At 37.3% G+C, this 21988-nt stretch overlaps 1 protein-coding gene across 3 annotated transcripts in view; it reads left to right on the forward strand.

The window, feature by feature from the left end:
• The first annotated feature begins 300 nt into the window (after positions 1-300).
• Positions 301-21988, forward strand: part of LOC109103615 (protocadherin-16-like) — a 98531-nt gene continuing 76843 nt past the window's right edge. Inside the window, exons 1-2 of one of the 3 annotated variants that reach the window (XM_042739773.1) lie at positions 301-668; positions 10708-12513. In XM_042739773.1, the coding sequence (XP_042595707.1) occupies positions 10729-12513 (1785 nt within the window). In that variant the 5' untranslated portion in view covers positions 301-668; positions 10708-10728. Of the gene's footprint in view, positions 669-9731; positions 9751-10707; positions 12514-21988 lie in introns of those variants that run through there. The other 2 variants (XM_042739771.1, XM_042739774.1) reach the window with 2 other exon arrangements.

The raw sequence follows: 21988 nt of genomic DNA on the forward strand, positions 1-21988 counted from the left end.
GTCCATAGCTACAATAAAAAAATTATCTTGACTTTATGTTGTGATTATTTTGAGGGGCGTATGGGGTTAGTTGTGTGTGTGTGTGGGGGGGGCGATTTCCCCCCACTCTACCCTAAATGTATTAACAACACATAAATTCAGTTCCGTCTGAAGAAGACTGGTGGTGGCACCAAAGTCTGAGCGAATCACGTCACACTGTTTTTGCTCGCTGTCGCCGCCGTTCGGTGAGGTCGCGCCATTACCCCGCTTCTACACGTACTTCATTAATATTCATGAGAGAGTGGGAAGGGCTGGTGTTGAGTTTCACTCCAGGAGGTTGAGAGCGTGTGTTGGAAGTGTGGATTCTAGAGTTGGATGCTGCTGTCGATGCTGACGGACTGATTTCATCCTGTCTGCTGCGCTCAGTTTGGAGGACAGAGCCCCTTTGAATTGGCGCAGCGTATTTTGAGCTTGACAACAACGGGAAAACACAGAAAACTGGAAATCTACTAGTGGAAGTTGGTGTGGTACGCGAAAGATAACTTGTAGGAAGATGGATATAATCTAAAAGGGATTTTTCTGAAACGGCATTTTGTTTTTGGCTGGTTTTACTGAAGTTACGTTGGCACAGACCTGATCGCTATCACTGAAAAGCAAGAACAGATGAGTGTAAGTGTTTCATGGAAAAAGTGCGTCAGTGTCCTTAAACTACGACTTTATACCCCATCAAGCCGAAACGCGGCAAACTACAACGCTTCCATCGCAGTCAACGCGCGCGCTTATGGCAAGCTGTTTTAATATTTATTCCTTAAAACGGACTAGCGTCTATTTTGATGTTAGTAGTACTTATATTTGGTCTAGTAATAAATAGTTTAATAAGGCTAACTTGGATCACTTGGATATTTGTACTCCTTTATAATTATTATATATTAACAAAAAATTGCAGTTTTAAATCAATTGTAATAATGAGATATTTAAAAAAAAATATGTAGTAACAATTGGGATAGACCATAGTGTGTGAAAAAAAGGGTACTTTTTAGAAGTGTATAGCCTAGATAGTTAGAATGCATAACTAAAGAACAAGACCTGTTATTCATTGCTGGTAAAACTGAAATGGGAAACATGAACAATTGGAATACATTATTAATTCAAATATTTACTAAGTTATCTGTCACTGTTGGGTTACTAAGTCATTAAAACATTAGTAACTAGGGATGGAACGGTTTGCGGAAAAAAATCGAACAATACAGTTTTCCACATGCAGTTCGGTGCGCGCTGGGACCGTGGATTAACTTTAACATCTGTAATATGGTTTGCTATAAATAACACGTAAAACAAACAGGGTTCGGCTAATACATGTTTCTGTTGATGGATACGCATTCTGGATTCCAATACATTACAAAAACAGCAAGAAAAAAATAAAAATAAAACGTGGACAAACCATTCACTCTTGTTCAATGCGAATGCCGTCTGCATATGAGCATATGAGTTCGGTGAGACCTGAACAGCACACATTGATATCTGTATTTAAACTAAACTCGTTTAAGCTTTGCCAGTTTAAACATTTAAGAGCCAGAAGATGCGAGATCGCGCGCGCAGTGAGAAGATCTGTGCTTGTGCTCCTCTGATGCGCGTGAACCTACGCCTTAGAGCGTGCACATATATTAAGCTCCATTTGAAGTATCGTTTTTAAATGGACAAATTCACACAAAAATTGACAAAATGCCCATCTTGGTAAGTATCCTATAGCAGACATACCGAAACCGTGACTCTATAACCGTGATACAAACCGAACCATGAGTAAGTTGAACCTTTCCACCCCTACTAGTAACAATAACAGATGCTAGTTAGTTTTTAGGAATAAATGTTAAGCCAGCTTGCCATAGTCATTTGCAGAGAGACTTAGAGTACTAGAATGAAAGCATAATGTCAGATTGTATCACTATGCATGCTGAGTAGCTTTAATATACAGAAAATACATTTAGAATGTCTCATTTCAGTAAACACTGAAATCACTGCACTTTTTGATCACTTATCTAGCTAAGAAGACCATAGCCATGCACTATGTAGTGTTTCATGTGCAATCCAAAGCTGAGATGAAGCCATTGAGATATCAGGGGAAAGTTGTGATTCAAACTTGAGTGCATTGTTTCTTAGTCACAGTTTAATTTTGGATTCAATGCATCAAGTCAGTTGTTTGCATCTTAGTTTAATGCAGTTTATGTCCACTCTACAGTATGATATGAATTGATTTATGATGGTTATTGTAAACATTCTGTAGTGGAAGTGCATGCATCGTTGTTTGTTTCTGGTGGATGTGGTAGAAATGGATGTTAGGCAACTCTAAAAAAAAATGTTTAGTGGAATGAATCAGACCTACACCATGCTGTTTGTAATAAATCAATGGAATTAATCAGACAGTGTCAAAATGCAGCTGATATTGATATGAATACTAAATTTGAAGTTAGGAGCTGTTGTATTTCCTAACCATGACTCACAAGACACATTAGAAGTCTATTGGTTCAGAGATATGCTGTGGTTCACTGTGCTTGCAACTGCTGCAGTTTGACCACTGAGATCCAGTTATTTGTATATTCTGCACTGCTGTTTTTAATCTAGCCTGGTATTGGTGTAACCCTTGTGCAGGCCACAAGAGCCTCCCCAACGATTCTTTTCATTGTGGGGGTGATGTGTATTGCATAACTTTAGTTCTTTGCTTTTGAAAATGAATCTGAAAAAACATAATATACCAGATGTGGCAGCCTGTTAAAACTTTAAGAAGTGGGCTTTATAAATCTAGACCTCCAGTATTATAGAAAACGGAAGGTTATCTAATAAACCCTACAAAATTATTGTATCGGATTTCAAATCCAACAAATAAAAGCGTTGTATCTGCTATGCAACTTTTCCAATTAAATTGTCATTTTAATGTATTTATTAATGTCAGCACAGCCTGACCTTTCTTGGCTGGTGTATCTCAGATGATATTTTTGGCAATGTGTTGCACCTCAGAGGTAATCAGTTGCAGAATAACAGGGGCAGATGTGCAGTGATCATTTATTTAACTTTCTTGACACGCCAGAGCATATAGATTTTCTCTCCTTGCAAGACATTCCTCTTAAATTGGTTCATCAGTGGAATTCTTTTGTTAGACGTAGAGAAGTGCTGTGCTTTTGTGCTGGTAACTGGCCGGGGATCATCCAGACCGCATTCCAAATCTCCCTCTGAGGACGACAATAATTAATATCCATCAAGATAATAAGGTTGTTTTCACTCATTCAGCTCAGTTGACTTCCATTTGTCTGGTTCGTTGGTTGCCATAGTGCGATACCACAGTGATTTAGCTACTGTTTCCGCCGCTCTTGTTGAACTTAGAGGCTATTAGAATATAAAGTACCGCCCATCATCACCCGTTTGCTAAGCACCACATGTTCGCACTCGGTTTTGGGATAGATCCATAAGATTAGTGAGTCACATCCCGAGTTAATTCAAGTTCCAGTTTGTTCAGATGAAGTCATGATCTTGAAAATTAACCGTGTTCCTCACGCAAATAAGCAGACTGTGCTGGGTCGTTTATATTATAATGGTGTTTAAATAAGAACAACATGTTTGATTCGACAGCCACAACTAAATATTGAGAATCTAATAAATCAAGATAAAACTAGTAGGCGGCTGCATGCTAGACAGGAAGTGTAGCTGATTCTTTTGTGAGCCGAGCCGAAGAAAGGTTTAGAACTTGAACCATTTTTTATTAGTTACTGGACTGAGTGAAATTCATAAAGTTTGCACTGAAAATAGCCGCAGAATTGATGTCTGACCCTCAGACAGAGCAGAACCAGATCGAACGCCAAAGGGCTTTTAAGACATTCCAAAGATTATGTCACCAGACTCTTGTCCCAGTGGACGATCGGTTAATTTCTCAGCTCTGTCCCTGACCTCGGACCGTCTCGTGTGAACAGAGATCCAGTCGAATGTTAGGAGAAAAAAATGGGAAAAAAAAAACGGGGTCGTTGTGGAGTCATCCACTCACAACTTTACATCACTCTTGATCTCATCCTTTTGGCTTAGGCAAGGATTCTCTTATGATCAGACAGTTCCAGTACCTCTGCTGTGGTGTAGTTAAACTCATCCTTACAGGTCTCTGGTGGAGCACTAAAGCTGTACGCAGTTGCAGCATCTGGTCTCCAGAGTGGTGTACAGAGTGGACGGCAGAGATTGCATGCCAGAGGGCTGTTGCCCCTGCATCTGCATTTCTCATTAGGTTCTGAAGGGAGGTTGGTCTGTACACATGTCTTATAAAGCCATGTAGGGTCAGTGTGACCTCCTTCTTGTATTTACAGAAAAGCTGTAGGTTCGCATCTCACATGAACTATCACCTTTGTGCCTTTGGGCTATGCCCGCAAAAAATTGAGACGTTATACTTGTTTGTTGCCCCTTGTGTGTTCAGTAATTATGGATTTGAAAGTATATAGTTTCAAAAAAAAACAAAAAACAAAAAACAAAAACAAATAAATAAATAAATAAATAAATAAATAAATAAATATTAGATCTATTGTTATTTATTTTAAATATATAAATAAATATATATATATATACACTGTACTATATATATAGATCTATTGTTATTTATTGTCATTTTGTATTTTTAATTACATAATTTTATTAAATTGTATAGGTTTTATAAATGTATTTATTTTTATTTTTCATATTATTTTAGGTTTAGGGTTTGGGTAAGAGGTTGTGCTTTATGGTTAGGTTTAGGTTTCATAGGTTTCCCTTAGGAGAATCAAGTTACACTCATTACAAATGTCATTATCATTATCCCATTTATGTTTTTGTACTAGGGTCAAGTGTTTGTCTTTTTAAGTAACATTTCGAAAAATTCATGGTTGTCATGTTTTCTGCACTGATTTAGGGGATATAAAAGTGCACAACTCAACTATGTCATCTATTTGTAGTTATTATGGCTTCTCATTATTGCCTAGACAGTTTCCAATACATTGTCACTGAATGTTCCTTTTCATCCTGAAATGTTTATGGAAGTAAAATGGTTCGTAAACATTGTTTCTTCTTAAGTCTTGAATTCTACAGATTTGCCCCCAGAATCTGTTCTGACCTTGTATTCTGTAGATGTCGATCAAAAAGACAAAGATTTGGCTTTAGATAGTACATAAACATAACATAGATAACTGTCAAAGTAGCATTTGTTATAGGTGTAACTTGAATCTCCTGAGGGACGGAGGAAGACCAAATACTGCAGCTATGGCTTGTACGTCTCAGTCTGATATGGATTTGTTTGACTGTGGGGGCAACAACTCAAATATACGGTTCTTCATATGGCAACAGGCATACCAGACACGATACCTCTCTTTGAAACAATCTGCAAATGGAATGGTACAGTCTGTGTTCAGTTAAAACTACACACGGTGAATTTCATAAGCTCTGTACTGAACTCGTCCCCTCGTTGCCGCCAGATGTTTCCAATTTCGCACCGTAACCGAAGCTGTATCAGCTGGTGTCATGTTCAAAGGACCGAGGAGCACGTGTGGTTCTTTGTTTTGTTCAGCACGCAGACCTCCTTCCACAAACATTTCCACAAACACACTCAGCAGGTTGTTGGAGGGTGTGGGAAAAAGATGGTCCCCTGAAGCCAGAATATCCTAAATGCTGGCCAAACCAAGGCTGATCGAGCCTCTTTTTTTTCCCATGGCACAAATGTATCTAATTTAGATTAGCAGTGCACGTACATATCTGAGGCCTGCAAATGGTTTCCTTCTTTCCGACCAGCTCCTGTGGAGCACATCTACCACGGCTTATACTGGACTACTGTATTGAGAACGTAGGTTCAACTCAACCATTGAGTCAAGGTAAAGGGATGGTGGCACACAATGCATTTAATGAAGCCTAGCATCCTTAATTGCTGTTTTATTATGAGTATGGATGGAAATTAAAAATAATTTTGATGGTTTGATTTGTCTGGTTCCTCATCGGTTCTAGTTAAGAGTATTTTAGTATTTGTAAGGAATAGATATTTGGAGTAATTTAATAAGATAATTTTTAATGATAAATTGAAAACAATTTTTGTGGATGTTTTTCATACACTGGTTAATTGCTTTTTAGTTTTTAGAGCTGAAATAGATGCATATGTGTGGTCATTTTCTTTTTAAATACCACTGAAAGAAGAAAAGAAAAAAACTACAAGTCATTTGAACAACCAGTCAGGAACTAGGCCTACACTGATTTAAGTCTCACAGGTAGTTGTAAGTTGCATATGTTCGATCCATTAAAAATAACTTGTTTATAAGAGTCATTTGCTCAGGAACTGGACTGCACTAGTGAGAAGAATCAACTCATTTGATTCATTTGATTTTGAATTAGACTCCACTGGTTGTGCTTTATTTTTTTATTTAATTCATTTGGGAGTCGGTTCTGGTATTTTTTTTATCTATTCATTTTTTTAATGGAACTGCTTCTGAATAAGAATTGGTTCTCCGTTTCCAACTGTAGTTATAAGGCTCAGTGTGTGGTTGGTGTTTGCAGATCTTCAAGATACTCTATTATTGTAGATAAGTGCTTCAACATGAAGCCTCTCTTGCCAAGTCTCACTGGATCTCAGAGTGAGTGAATTGCTCAAACAAGCAGAAGTTGTATTGGAATTGATCACTATTGGCCAGGTTGGTTGCTTTCCTGGATTTCTTTCCGTTATCTTGTAAAAGCAAGAGATTTTAGGAAAACAATCCCAGTGTGACAGCATGTTTGCTTGAGATCAAATGATAGTCATCATGAAGTTAATTTGGCCCAGCACAAAACATCCTTTAAAATGGAAATATTTGAGTTACCCAATGTTGAGATTGATGGTGTTACTTTATGGCTGCTTAGGGTTTCTTCTTAAGGTCTTTTTGGCTTTCAGGGCCTTTTCTCACTCATCATTTACACTGAAGGGGCCAATATATTGTCTTTACCTCATCCGCCCTCTCAATCTAACCAAAATGAACTTGAGAAAAAACATAATTCTTTAAAGCCGTGTTTGCATTCATTACAGTCTTCCAGCGAGAGTGTTGTTTGAGGTGTCGTGAGCGACGTGGACATCTTCCACTGGTTGGGAAAGCGTTTTTGGACATAGAGTGATAGATGTTCAGCATTGGTCTGGCCAGCTGTGGTTGTTTTCATCCCCAGCGTCTTGGCCAGAGTGGTTTCAGTGTTTAACAGAGCAGTTTCTTTGGGATTGTTTAGCTCCAGATTTCTGCTCTGTCAGATCTTTGGAACCTTTGTGTGGAATGGAGGTTCTGGCTAATGGAGGAAGGCAGCAACACTTGCTCAGAAATATTAGTGGTCTACATACCCACAAATCTGCTATCTTCTCCTTTTTGTAATGGAAGATTATTAAAAAAAAGTACAAAACTGCCCTGAGGTGCTTGGAATCAGCAGGTGTGAACAGCTTGGAGACCGTTATTAAGTGTTATTGAGGGCATGCTTTAAATTAAATAGGGCAGACCTGTTTTCATTTCATCTGTTTCAGACTTTGTCAAGGGATTGACTGTGCCTTGCACACCAAGAGTTTTCTTTTTTTCTTCAAATGGGCCATTTTCTATAATTAAACCGCAAGCCCTTTGTCGTATTAAGTGGTCTGGGTAAAACACATGACCCAGAGTGTTGGAAAGATGCCCAAAGATGGAAAGTCAGAAACAGTGATATAAGACTTTCAACATGCTCTTATAAAATTAGCAGAATTATAAGATATATGGCCAATGTCTTTACCTGATTTGATCGGTATGAACTCCACTCTGTAAATATATAGTTTATGAATAATATGGTATAGTTGGTTGCAACCCTTTTATATTTAGCTGGAATCCAAGAGTATTTCTCTTCATGCCATGTATTTTTACGAGACATTAAATGCAAGAAAAAGAAACTTATCTTGGACAAAACAGCAGTTGTCTAGGTTTGTTTGCCATGGTACATGTCCAGCCCTTTGGAGGTCGGTTCCAGAAGTAAGTAAAAGTGGCAGTGCCCGTTGAACACAACTGTTTAACTTTGTTTTAGCCTTTGACAAAGTCTGGGACATTGCCTCAATGTCTGGAGAACCAATCATAATATTTTTGTTCAGAGTAAAAATTTTTATCTTAAAACTTTAATAAACAGTTTAAGAAGGCTTATATTGTGTTTAAAATAAAATAAAAAGTATTATATAATTTTATATAAATGGCATTTATATTGTTTAATATTATACAATATGAAACATAAATATAATTAAGTTAAATGAATTAATTTATAATTAAGATATGTTTCTACATTTTTTAAATTGTATTTTTGTTTTGAAATCTCACAATAAAAATGTATAATATATAATGTGTGTTAGTGTGTCTGTGTGTGTGTATATACTCACTTATGGGCGCCATGTATTTGGAAGCTTTACTTTCGAAAAGAAATGTTCAGTACACATAATCTACGTTGGAGGTATTGTGTGTGGGTGTGTGTGCCTGTACTTTCTTAAACATATGAGAGTGTTCCTGCTTGTGTGTGTGTGTGTTTCTTAGTCCCTGTGATGCTGACAGACTGAAATTAGCTTTGGATTCCCATATGCACAGGGCAGGCTTCCAGCAGACCCCAATTACAATGCAGCAAAGCCAGAGAGGGTGCAGGGCAGACTGTGTGGAGCCCTCCTGGTCTGCTCCCTCGCTCAGGCACACACACACACTGTCACTACCACAGACTTGACAGACTACCGCAATGAGGCGCACAGCACGCACAGATCTGACTCACACACACAGGCGCTCACACACACTTTTATGTGGACACCTGCATCATCAGACTCATTCACACACATTTTAGATTAACCACATGTGCAGCTGTGCTCAAGATTCAACACCACCAGTCACTCTGGAGTTAACCGAGTAAAACCTGCAGACACATTGAGAGATACTTACCTACTTAAAACAAATACCCTGTGGGGCAGAAAGTGAAAGAAGTAGCATTAGAATTTTGGAGAGGGGGAAATATATATGTTTCTGTAGTCCACCACCGGAGGGAGCCTCTCTGATTCCTACAGTATGACAGAGCAAAAGTATTTCCTGTGATTCTGTTTTTATTTACTTTATGAAAAAATGTGAAATCCTGTGGTCGATTGTAAAGAATTTGATTGTGAAGTAATTTTTCTTTCACAGTGATTGAGAATGACATGATTATTTCCCTTGGCCTGAAATTGATTTTGTGGCTTTTCATAGTAATGCAGATGGTGATAGGCTGATCTTAGAACTGCTCATGTCTTCATTTTGTCTTCAGTCCTTGGTTAAGACTTAGGCTTAAATTGTCAAAAAAAAAAAAAAAAACATGAGTCGCAGTATGTGCAGGACTTATCAATTAAGACGTATACATTGCTATTTTAAAAAATTGCTATTTTTTTTTCTTGGAAAATTACACTGCATACAGTCCATACTGTTTGTGTTTAAATCTAAGTGGCACTGGCAACCTCTATCTAGCTTACTTTTAAAAATGTGCTATAAAGGGGATCAATGTTGATTTACTGTATTGTTTCAAGAGATTTAGTCAGAGGCTGAGTCAAATGCGGGGTTCAGTTGTCCCTTTGTATCTGAATACAATTTTCCTGTAATGCTTTTATTCCACAAAGGGAACCAGAAAACCACACAATTCATAATATCTCGGATAATAAGCTCTCTCATAACTTTCAATCTTTCATCTCCTTTCTGCTTTGCAGATCCTTCATACTTGAATAGCTGGGCTGGATGAGTCAAGTTCTTCTAACAAGCATACGTAAATATTTAAGCTCCCGTCTTACAGAATGTTTATAATTCATTTGGACCTAGAAAAGGGCCTAATCCAGGAATCATAATTTCAACAATAAGGTCGTCATAGTTTGCAGGTCCACAAGCTACAATTTTATGGATGAGAAATTGCTAATTTAAAAAGGAGCTGGAGGAACACTCAGAGGAGACCTTTGTGGTTTTAATATATAAGAATTGGCCCACCAGCATTTTTCTAGCTTCATTTTAGGCATTAGTATTGGCATTAATATACGACAGGGTTAACACTCAGTTGGCTTTAAAGGGTTCTCTTGGCTCTCTTTTGCATCAGTGTGGGCTGCAGTTGAATAGTTTTACTAAAAAAGGGGGGTCATGTTAGCCACAGTCTCTATTTAAGGCTCCTGTCCATCATTGCACAGATATTCTTCTGTAGGAGAACATTCCTTAAGTTTACACCCCAAAAGAAATAGGAGTTGAAGGGAAAATTTAGTATTTTAAGTTTGGATCTCTCTAACAAACATGTCAACATTAACTAAAATAATCATCATGACAGGAATTTAAAGGATATTTTTGTTGAAGGGCAAAAACTATGACTAAAACAATCAGACAATAAGACTATAAGACCTTTTTGGGACGTGTCTAACCACTTTGTGGTTTCTTTTCATTTTAGTACAGTGAAGCTTCTCATTTTAACTATAGCAATAATATCTTGACTTATTAGCTGACAGTAAAATGCAGGTACAACATGTGTGCACATAATGTGCTGCTGTGTTATTAAAGGTGAACCCATGCAACATGTGGAAAGCCACTTAAGCATTCTTGTCATAACTGTAACTGAGCCTGCTTGTGTAATCCATCTTTTTGTAATGCATGCTTTTTTAGATTTTTGGATAATGTTGAACCGCTTTCTGTTAGTTCACTTATGCTTGTTTCTCTAACTAATGTCCTTTTCCATTTGTCCTGTCAGGTTTTGTAAGAAGAATATTAAATGAAGAGTAAAGGAAGGACGATTATGGATCCGTTGCATCAAAACAGGACTTGGTGGTGGATATTGGTGATCTTCTATGTGGCGCTACAACTCATGACCATCCACTCATCCATGGTGCCAGGAACGTTGCAGCTCCAGCTAGATGAGGAACAGCCAGCAGGAACTGTAGTAGGAGACATTAGTGCTGGCCTCCCACCTGACATGACTGCAACCCATTATTTCATCTCAGATCATCAGGGTACAGGCATCGGCACCGATCTGGACATCGATGAGAGTACAGGGATCATAAAAACCGCAAAGGTCTTGGACCGGGAAGTACGGGACCGTTACAGCTTCATAGCAGTCACCATAACTGGAATAACTGTAGAAGTCACCATCTTAGTAAATGACATCAACGACCACGCTCCAGTGTTCCCAAGAAAAAGAGCCACGTTTAAGATTCCAGAACAGACAACCATTGGCACCAAGTTTCCTCTTGAGCCTGCTTTGGATGCAGATGAGGACCAGCTCACTACGCAAGGCTACATCATAACGGATGGAAATGTAGGACAAGCTTTTCTTCTTGAAACCAAACGAGGATCCAACAAAGTGCTCTACTTGGATTTGGTAGTCAATACAGTTTTGGACAGAGAGACGAGATCTTCGTACACTCTACTCTTGGAAGCATTTGATGGTGGCTCACCCAAGAGGACAGGGCAAATGATCCTGGATGTGATTGTGCAGGACATCAATGACAACGCCCCAGTCTTCAACCAGAGTCGCTACCATGCAGTGATCTCAGAGAACCTTCAACCTGGGAACAATATACTGCAGGTATTTGCTTCAGATGCTGATGAAGGCGACAACGGGTTGGTGCTCTACGACATCAACAGGAGACAGAGCGATCCTGATCGCTACTTTGTCATTGACATTCGAACTGGAGTTATCACTCTGAACAAGCCTTTGGATTTCGAGATGAGAAGAGTTCACGAGCTTGTGGTACAGGCTCGGGACAATGCTAGTCAACCAGAGGTCACCAATGCTTTCGTGACCATCCAGGTGCGAGACTACAATGACAACCAGCCCACCATGACCATCATCTTCCTCAGTGAGGATGGTTCTCCACGCATCTCTGAAGGAGCGCAGCCTGGCCAGTACGTGGCTAGGATTTTGGTCACGGATCCTGATTATGGAGAATATGCCAATGTGAATGTGTCTTTGGAAGGGGGTGATGGAAAGTTTGCTTTGACCACCAAAGACAGCATCATCTATCTCATCTGCGTAGATCAGATCCTTGATCGTGAAGAGCAAGACCATTATGAACTCAGAGTCTTGGCCACAGATTCTGGCACTCCTCCTTTACGGGCAGAGTCTTCATTTACCATTCAGGTCACGGATGTTAACGACAACCCACCTTTGTTTGACCAGCCAGAATACACCCAGGTTATTCCAGAGGTTGCCTTTCCGGGAAGTTTTGTTGTACAGGTAACAGCACGGGACAAAGACCAGGGGCCCAACGGAGATGTTCAGTACAGCATCCTACAGAACGAAGAAACTCATTCAGACTGGTTCAGTGTTGACGCAGTCACTGGTATCGTCACCACCTTGACCCAGCTCGATTACGAAACGGACCCTATGCCGAGTATAACTGTGGTTGCTGCAGACAGGGGTCGACCACCTTTATCTTCTACAGCTGTGGTCAAAGTGATCCTACAGGATATTAATGATAATGAACCTGTGTTTGGCAGCAAGTTCTACAATGCATCCATTAAGGAGAACACCGCAGCAGGGACCTGTTTCATGGAGGTAGGACTATTATTTCTTTGTCTGGAAAATGCTGAAATGAGTGAAAACCCCAATGCAGAATGTCTGTATATTTAAGACAGATTGTTAGAGAGCACCTTTAAAGTGTGTAAACAGAGTACATTGAAATTGAATTGTAATTTTTTTAGGAAATTGACTTGGAAATCAGCATGATGAATTGTAAGATATTGGGAAGCGAGCTTAAGTAAGCTTTGTTTAGATTGGACTGCTTTGGTTGGGAGTTACTCACTCTCCTCAGGCTGGAGGGGATTGTTTTTTTACTGTTTTTACTTACACTTCTATGGAGGACGAGAAATGACTTGCGTATGAATAAATCAATGAATAAATACATAAATAAATAAATGTAGAAATACATAAATAAATAAATGAATAAATAAATAATTAAATGCTGAAATAAACAAATTAATTAATTAATTAATTAATAATTAATTTATTAAATGCTTAAATAAATAAATAAATAAATGCAGATATGCATAAATGAGTGAATAAATGATTTTGTCAAAAGTGTCATTTTTAATTGTGCTATTTTTGTACCATTTGTGTTATAATACATTTATTTCTATATTTATTTATGTATTTCTACATTTTATGCATTTCTGCATTTATTTATTTTTACATTTATTTATGTATTTCTACATTTATTTATTTCTGTGTGTATGTTAATAGCGCACTTACGGAAAGGCTGCTGGGAGCGGTCAAAATGGATGTAAAGACGCCGTCATAACAGCGTTTCCTTTATTTTGCTGATATTTTCAATAGATTGCTGTTCACAGTGACCCAAAATATGTTTGCATAAAACATAATTTAACCCTAAAAAAACATAAAGTGACATCAGAATATATTTTTATAATTTTTTAAACATTTATAAAATCTTTCCGTTTAATGTGTGTGTATTTATATATACATAATACACATACATATATAATGTAAACAAATCCTTTTTATTTTGGATGTGATTAATTGTTTGACAGTACACACACACACACACACACACACACATATATGTATGTATGTATGTATGTATAAATATATATATATATATATATATATATATATAAACATTAATAAATGATGTATATTAATAAATATTAATTAATTATATAATACAAATGTTAATGCACAAAAAATAAATAATAATAATAAATAAAATAATGTATTCACAAACATTAAATCATAAAAAAATCTGAAATTGTAATATTTATTTTACATTTTATCCATTTATTTATGTATTTCTACATTTATTTATTTATTTATTTATACTTAAGTCATTTCTAGTCCTCCATACACCTCACAATGGTTTTCATTGTAGTGCAGAAGGTGTTGCAGATGAGTTCACATTTAAAGGTAAAGGACTTTTCACTAGGGAAATTAATCATAAATAATTAAGCATTTCTGGCTGCAGTTCCTCTTGATGATTTTTTTTTAATGGTTTCATTAGTGATTCTTTTAGTTCTTTTTTATTAAATATTAAGTTAAATGTTAAATATAAAAATATTTCTGGAAGAAATTATTCCATTGCTAGATAATGAGTCAGTTTGACTATGCTGGTTGCGCTGTATGTGTTTGATTCACTACAGTGAACCGAATCATTAGAGACATTTGTTCTGTGATTGGACTAGTCTTGCTCTCTGTTTCAAGCTGTAGATTCAGTAGGTGTTGTGATGTCACTGAACACGTAGTGTAGGAAACTCTGCCAGATTACTTCAGTATGGTATTCTGTCCGCATTTGTGGGCGAACGTCTTTTGGTTCTGGTATTTACAAAGGACCGGTTCTAGATTCATAATCTTACTACTCATGTGAAAAGAGGTCAGTTGAGGTTTGCACTTTGGTCTCATCTGGCCTTGAATTCATAGTCCCTTTTGTCTGCTGACTATAAAAGACACAAACTTTTTTTTGTTCTCTGTGTTTTATCAGTGTCTGTACAGGTACTTCAAAGTGTTTTTCTAATAATTTTCTCCACAGGCAAATTCAAAACTCGTAATACATTTCCTAGTAAATCAAAACGTGTAATTTCACATGGTCACATATCAAGTGAAGACACATTAATGCTTTCTCTGTGGTGGATTTGTGCTGGCGGGGGTTGAGACACACTTCAGCGAGCTGACAGAGGGCCCAGCAGACGGGAACTTGGCCCTGGGGTTTCTCCGGAGAGAGGGAGGATCGTGCCTGGGAGAGGTCTTGGGACTGGCTGACTCCGTTCTGCTGTAGAGTGGGAATAGGAGCTGCGCAGGGTCAAGTGGGAGGTCTGGGAGTAAAATTAGAAGTTTAAAGTGGTATTACTTAAGTTCGGAATTAGGAATCGGATCAGCAGCACTCGGGTCTACAAATCAAGTGCAAATCAAATCTGATCGAGTGGCTCCTGTCTTACTGTCAGTTTCCGTCCTCATTGAATGAGTGCAAATGGTTTACAGACAGTTGCCAAAAGACTTCAGTTTTCAACACGAGAACAATATAAGGAGTTACTAAGTCTATCCTTACAACCATCAAAGCGAACTTGCCAAGGACGAGGTCCAAACCAACTGTCTCTCAGGCTGTGGCAAGAACGACTGCTGTAGATGGGAGCTGGCATGCCACTCAAGAGCAGTTGGGAGTTTGATGATGCACAGACTGCAGAAATCACTGCCAAATCCACATCCAAGCATCACAGCACGGCACTTGATGAGTTGCTTTTTTCCCTTCATCAGAGATCCCTGAGCGCAGAGTTCCCACCGCCTCCCTTTTTCTGAATCAAAGCTTCTGTCCAAATGCCATTACAATGGGGCTATTGTGATCATTCATTTAACATCTGAACTGGGCTTGATTTCATTTTTTCCAGTGTATCCCTCACAGCGGAGCATGATTAGTTTAATGTGTACTGGCACTGCAGATTTACTACATTTTAGGTTTTGTCACTTTACTTGTGCCTCACTGCCATTGGGCTGAGGAATAATAAACTGGATTTTATTTTTATTTTGGTGGAATTTCCACCCTTTGTAGTGTGAAAACTCTAGCGTCTATACCCAGTTTTATTTTAACCATAAAGATAACATGCAAAAGACTTGTGGCATTGGAATCAAGGGTGTCTAAAATGATCAGACATGTTACTAAATTCTTATGACCATAACTGCTTTCAATTACTTCACGCTATTATTTATAAAGCGTAAAACTGAGTTAATTATCAGTCAATTTAGTTTTCATTCGTTTATATAATATCATTGTTAATTGTGGAGTTTTCTAGTTTCAATATGGTTTTTGTATTTTAGGGCTGCCAAAGTTATCCTAACTGGTATCATTCCATTCAAATTCAATTCAGTTCAATTCAGTTTCTCAGCGTAGTCTAGTGTTATGTGTATGTAGTGGCTTTTTATTATTAATGGAGGCAGGTTGTAAAGATTTTGCTTTTAATATATGATTTTTTCCCTATGATAGCTATGATAGTTTTTTGTTTTATTAATTTTCATTAGGGTTGCACCGATTGCAATTTTCTTTGTCAGTTCCGATTTCCATTTTTTTTGTAAGTGTGACCTTGCCGATACTGATTTTTGCAGAGTCTGATTTTCTTTCTAAGACCTATAATTGACAGCATACGCATACGCAAAAATCAAAATATTTTCAATGCAAAACATTTACAAAAAAAAAAGAAATTATTAAGCATTACAATTCCCCCAATCTGGACTAAATTGGGAAAAATGCAATGATACTTTTAAATATGAAACCAAACTCTAGGTGGTGGCAAATTACTGTTTTAATGAGTGAGTCATTTATTCATTCATTCAACCTATTCATTCAAATGGCTGATTAATTTAGAAACAAGGCAAGTGACTACTTTATTTATAAATGGGCCACTGAATCATTGACTCACTCGATTCGTTCAAAAACGTGGATACATTTTGTAACAAAACACCGCTGTGTGTTGCTCGGATACACACAACTGTTGTGGCTTTGATTGGAACTATTTTCATCAGCAAAATTGAGCTAAAATGTCACTTAATTTTACTGTTAAATAAAGTTGAAATAAAACTTACTGTTTATTGAACTACTGTTGTATAAAATCAATGTCACATTGCAATTGTATTGATACTGGGGGAAACTTGGTTGTGTAATGTTGCTTATCTATAACCTATCAGTCTCTGTTTACTCTGATTGCAGTAAAATCAGAATCATTCTCGCGCAAAAATATTTGGTGACCAAGTTTCAGTGCTTCACTAGTTATTTTTGTTATTGACGTTTAATCAGGCTCCTTGTCCAGTCAGGCAAGTAAATTGTGTAATTATTAGAACCCTCTAACCAGTCTGAGAGTCTGGAGCTCCTATGGAGGACACAGATGAAAGGCTTCTCCTTGGTAAATGCACAAGAATGGCTTGAACTCAGCTGCTGTTTTGTCTCCTCTGCTAGGACACTTCACTTTTTAAGGCTACTATTCACAACACACTCCAACTGCGGTCTTGGACATGTTCACCACCGGGGTGACGAGCGTTTTTCACTCTGTGTGAGGCAGCTGCATAATTGGTACATTTAGTCAAGTCTCCCTTTTCTTAATGATTTGAATTGAGAGAGCTGTGAAAAAGATGGAGTGTGGTTGCTCCACAGGTCTCCACAGCACAATAAGGCAGGAAAGGCCTTTGTCCTATTCAGATTCATTGAGGGCCCTGAACAATCATCTGTTAGCGTAGTCTTGTTAGCATGGCATTCTATTTCTAAACCCTTTATTCACTTTTTCCCCCCTGAAACACTCATCTTTGTGCTTGTTTGTGCTCTTTTTCTATGATATATAATGGGCTCCAGAAAACAGTACCGTTCTCATGCACAGTAGGACTGGAGATAAATTGAATATTAAGGCTATATAAGCAGTATTCTGTTAGCGTTATAAAATTAAGCAGTTAAAAACATTTTTTTTAATGTTTCAAGGAATAGATTTAAGTGAATCACTGAATCAGTTTCTATAAATCAATTTTAGTGAATTGATTCCAAACTCTGATTCAACCTTTTGTTTTCATCATCGCTCACAAATTTTAATGGAAGTGCCTGTTTTTTCAGATTTTTCACATCTCAAAATATTTTGATGAAGTATATTGATAAATATTGCTTTCATCTTTATAGTCATTAAATATTATTCCTTGCGTTCATTCTGTAAAATTACTGTGTAAAACACCTTTTATTTTTATCTAGATTTTTACTCTTTTGAATCATCTTAGCTACAGTGGTTGGTTGGAATTTAAATTTAAAATTATAATTCTTCTTATTGAGAAAAAAGCAAGACGGCATTTTAGATTAAATATATGAATTAAATATATATATATTAAAATGTTAAAAAATCTTCCAGCCTTCCAGTCCTATAATCATCTAAGGAGGCGAAATGAGCGCCAACAATCCTCTACTGTCATGGCTTTTATGGGAAGTTCTTCCTTCCTCATGGGGAGCTGTGTGTCTCCACAGCTCCTTATCTGATCTGACTTCACAGCTCATTAGGAGGGTGTCAGAACAACCTCACCACCCCAAAAACTTCTCTGAGAGATCTGTCAACACTGGAGGCTCTTTAAGAACTTGAGAGGAGTCCGAATATTTGAGCCAAACCAAAATATTTTGGCATTTGCCTGTTTCAGAACACTGAGTACAACTTGTGCGTCTGTCAGTTTTCCTTTGTAGCCTCAAAGTCGTTTCCTGTCTCAGTCGTGCCTTGGCAATTCTCTGCTGGAAGTGAACTCCAAGCCCTGCACTGTCCTTGAAAAGACATCACTGATATGGTTCCATTTATCTTCCACAGTCTTTGATTGCCCCCGTGCCTTAAAAAATAGACTCGCAGGGCTTTCTTTGGTCAGGGGCAGCACTATATGTCTTTACCTCGTTGCCAGGTTTTTCAAAGGTGTATTCGTGTTCGGGACAATTTGGGGCATATTACTCATATCACTGCAGCCAGAGATGTGATCACTCACAGCATCAGACAAGTGCACTCCAGCTGTGTCTCTTTTCCTCCATCTTTAGACATTAAATCAGCCAAATTGTTGGAAAGGCAGAAGCAGAAAGAGGTTTCCGGATACTGACAGCAACTGCTGTCCAAAAACTTGATAGTAGTATGTGCAATTCCTTAGCTTACTTATTTTCCATACTTTTCCCTAGCAATTAACAGAACACTGAGAAGATCCAGAATGCATCTGGACTTTGAAACATTTCTCATAAATTAATATATTTATAAACAAACATCTAAAATGAGACATTTTTTATTTTAATATTTTTTTAAAATTATTTATTTATTTATTTTTGTTTCTATTTCCTGATTCTGAATCTTCAACAGTACTGGCCACATATTATGTTTAGGCACTTAAAATTAATTTGAGTCATCTATTTCCAAATACTTTAAACATATTTGATGAAATTCTATGAATATTTTAGGACTTTCAGAAATTATATGTATTTAATGTAATCTGTTTTTGCTGTGTTCCTTCAAAAATTGTTTACAGCAAATTTATATTGATCTCACTGCTGTGCTTTTACTCACTGGCTCAGTTTCTTTGAATGCTGGACTCAAAATATCGACAAGTGGAGCTCAGCAGGCTTTTGCATGGTCCTGGTTCCTGGTCTGAGGAGGAGTGGATGTCTGCATGCCTCATTAAGCTGCACACATACTACCATATGGCATTTTTCTCTTGATCAGATGTCCAGTTTTTTTTTGTTTCAGAATATGCCTCAGATGTTGCCTTTTTCCTCTCGTCTCCAAAAGCCATTCTCCGCTTTTCCAATGACTTGGTCACACTGCTTTAGTGGACACAAAAGACGATCATTCCTCCAGTCTGGTTTGGTGCCAGACAACTTTGCATGGTTTTTGCTCGTTTTCACAACAGACTTGAATAAGAGAATCATAGCAACCACTTTTTGATAAATCTCTTTGGATTCTGTTGCAGAAAATGTGTAGAAAATGCCTGGGGAGCTCAACATGAACACTTTTGGTTATGGAAGTAGACTATTTATGTAGTTGGTTTTTGTAAGAATAAAGAGAACAGACCGATTTGAATGCCATTTATTTGCGTGAATGCAAAATGCAGTGATTGCAGTTAGTCTTTTAGTTCAACTAGTTGACAATGACAAATTTGTAATTTATGATTTTTTTTTGTTTTGTTTGTTTTTTCCAGTTATTAGTTTGCTATCTATATTTCTTACCCTGGACCACAAAACCAGTCATAAGGGTACATTTTTGGAAATTGAGATTTATACCTTATCTGAAAGCTGAATAAATAATCAAATCATTCAAAAAAAAATAGGATAGGACAATATTTGGCCGAGATACAACTAATTGAAAATCTGGAATCTGAGGGTGCAAAAAATAAAAATAAAAATATTGAAAAAATCACCTTTAAAGCTGTCCAAATAAAATTCGTAGCAGTGCATATCACTATTAAAAAATTAAGTTTTAATATATTTATGGTAGGAAATTTACAAAATATCTTCATGGAACATGATCTTTACTTAATATCCAAATGATTTTTGGCATATCACTAATTATCTATAATTTTGACCCATACAGTGTATTTTTGGCTATTGCTACAAATATACCCGTGCTATTAAAGACTGGTTTTGTGGTCTAGGGAAACTTTTTTTTTTTCCAATGTCAAATTAAATATATATAACCCTTTAAAAATTAAAACAACAAATATCAGTCACACTTTTTAATGTCCAATTCTCGCTATTAATAAACCATGATTAACTATGTCTTTTGCCTCAATAACTCCTAATTAGCTGCTTATTAATAGTAAGTTAGGTAGTTATTAAGTTTAGGTATTGGGTAGGATTAGGGATGTAGAATACAACAATGCAAATTATGTGCTTTCTAAGTACTAATAAACAAATGTTAATAATAGAGAATTTGTCCCTACACTAAACTGTTACCTAAATATAATATATACTTCAATAAAATGCAGTTATCATGTATATATATTAAAGAGTAAATAAAATGTAAACATATCAAAAAAGCAAATTAATTATAGGAAGCAAGAGACTGGGAAAAAGTACACACACACATGCACACACACACTTATTGGGCTGTTTTGTTCACTTTGATAAATTGCTGTTCTCATTACATGGCATAGTTTAAACAATTACAAGTAGCTTCCAAATAGTTGCAAGTTTTGTAGATGTTTTTGCGTAAACAGAAGAAATGGAATGCCCATTAAACGGTTCCAAATTCTCTTCATGTTGTTGAATGTTGCCTTGCTAATATTAACTTCTGAGCTCCCTGTTTAGTTGTGTGCAGTTGTTTACAGCCAAACCTTGCAATCAATGTAACCAACTAAGCAAATACAAGAAGAGGGAAAACCAGGCAGACAGTCTCGATGGCATACTGCTGTCCTCTCCCCTGCAGGCGCTCTATCACTTTTGGGCCAAGCCTCCACTGTTTTTAGTTCTCCTCCGTGCTGCTCTTTCCTGCCGCATACTGCCGTGCCCCTGCTACCCTGGCTCTGTGGTTTAGCACAGTATTTACACAGAGCAGCCAAATTGCAGGAAACGAGATGTACTACTTAATGTGTTTGCAAATATAATACTTCCTCGAACACTTCGTTTGAGGCCAAGCGGGCGCACTGAAGGGATTATAAACATGGACGCACATCTGGACGTTTTGTGGGTGTCCAGGTCAGAGTTGCTCTACTTGAGGCAACTGCCTGTGTTTTTATAGCACGTAGAGCCCATCAATTCAAATCCAATGCATCTGTCCAACTGTAACAAGGGGGGAAATGTGTGACTTACTAGGGTGTGAAGGAAAGTGCTCACAGTGCATTGCTTAGCTGTGACAAATTTAAGATGTATTTGTGTGGTAAGACAACAGCAAGAAAGAGGGAGATGAAAGACTTATGGACCGCTCGGTGGTTTTGGTATTAGAGATTTTTGAATAGTTACTTGGGACGGGTCTTGTGGTTTGTTCTGTGTTTTCATTATAGCTGTTTGGTATTCGCTAGTCAGGCTTTGGATCTTAGTCAAGGTAGATGCCATATTAAGTTTGACACAAATGAAAATGTGAGGCTTAGCAGACAGTACTGGAGATTTTCAGATATCGGTTGATATTATGCATGCTCATTTCCTCTATTTTTACAATTTAGATTACCTTTGTCATCGCTTAATGCTCACTTAAAATAAATCTTTAAAAACTGTAGTTTTTAGAAGTGTATAAGCAATTAATAGCTTGTTTTTTACAGCAGATTGATAAAAACTATATTTACTCAATTCAATCCTATTTCTATTGACATACACGATAACAAAAATTTTTTTACATATTATAATTCACATAAATCCAATCTCTCTTGAGGGACAGGCACTATATCAACATTGTTTTACTATGGTTTTGGGGTCCAAAGCTCACATCTGGAATCTAGGTAGTGCTGTTTGGGTGCTTGTCATTAGACGCTGTTTTTTTGCCAGACTTTGTGCTGCAGGTGAGCAGGACCTCTGAAGATCACTGCCAAGATTCTGTGAAGATAGTGATGGATGAGC

Source organism: Cyprinus carpio, chromosome B15 (assembly GCF_018340385.1).
Source record: "Cyprinus carpio isolate SPL01 chromosome B15, ASM1834038v1, whole genome shotgun sequence".
In the NCBI taxonomy this organism is placed as follows: Eukaryota; Metazoa; Chordata; class Actinopteri; order Cypriniformes; family Cyprinidae; genus Cyprinus; species Cyprinus carpio.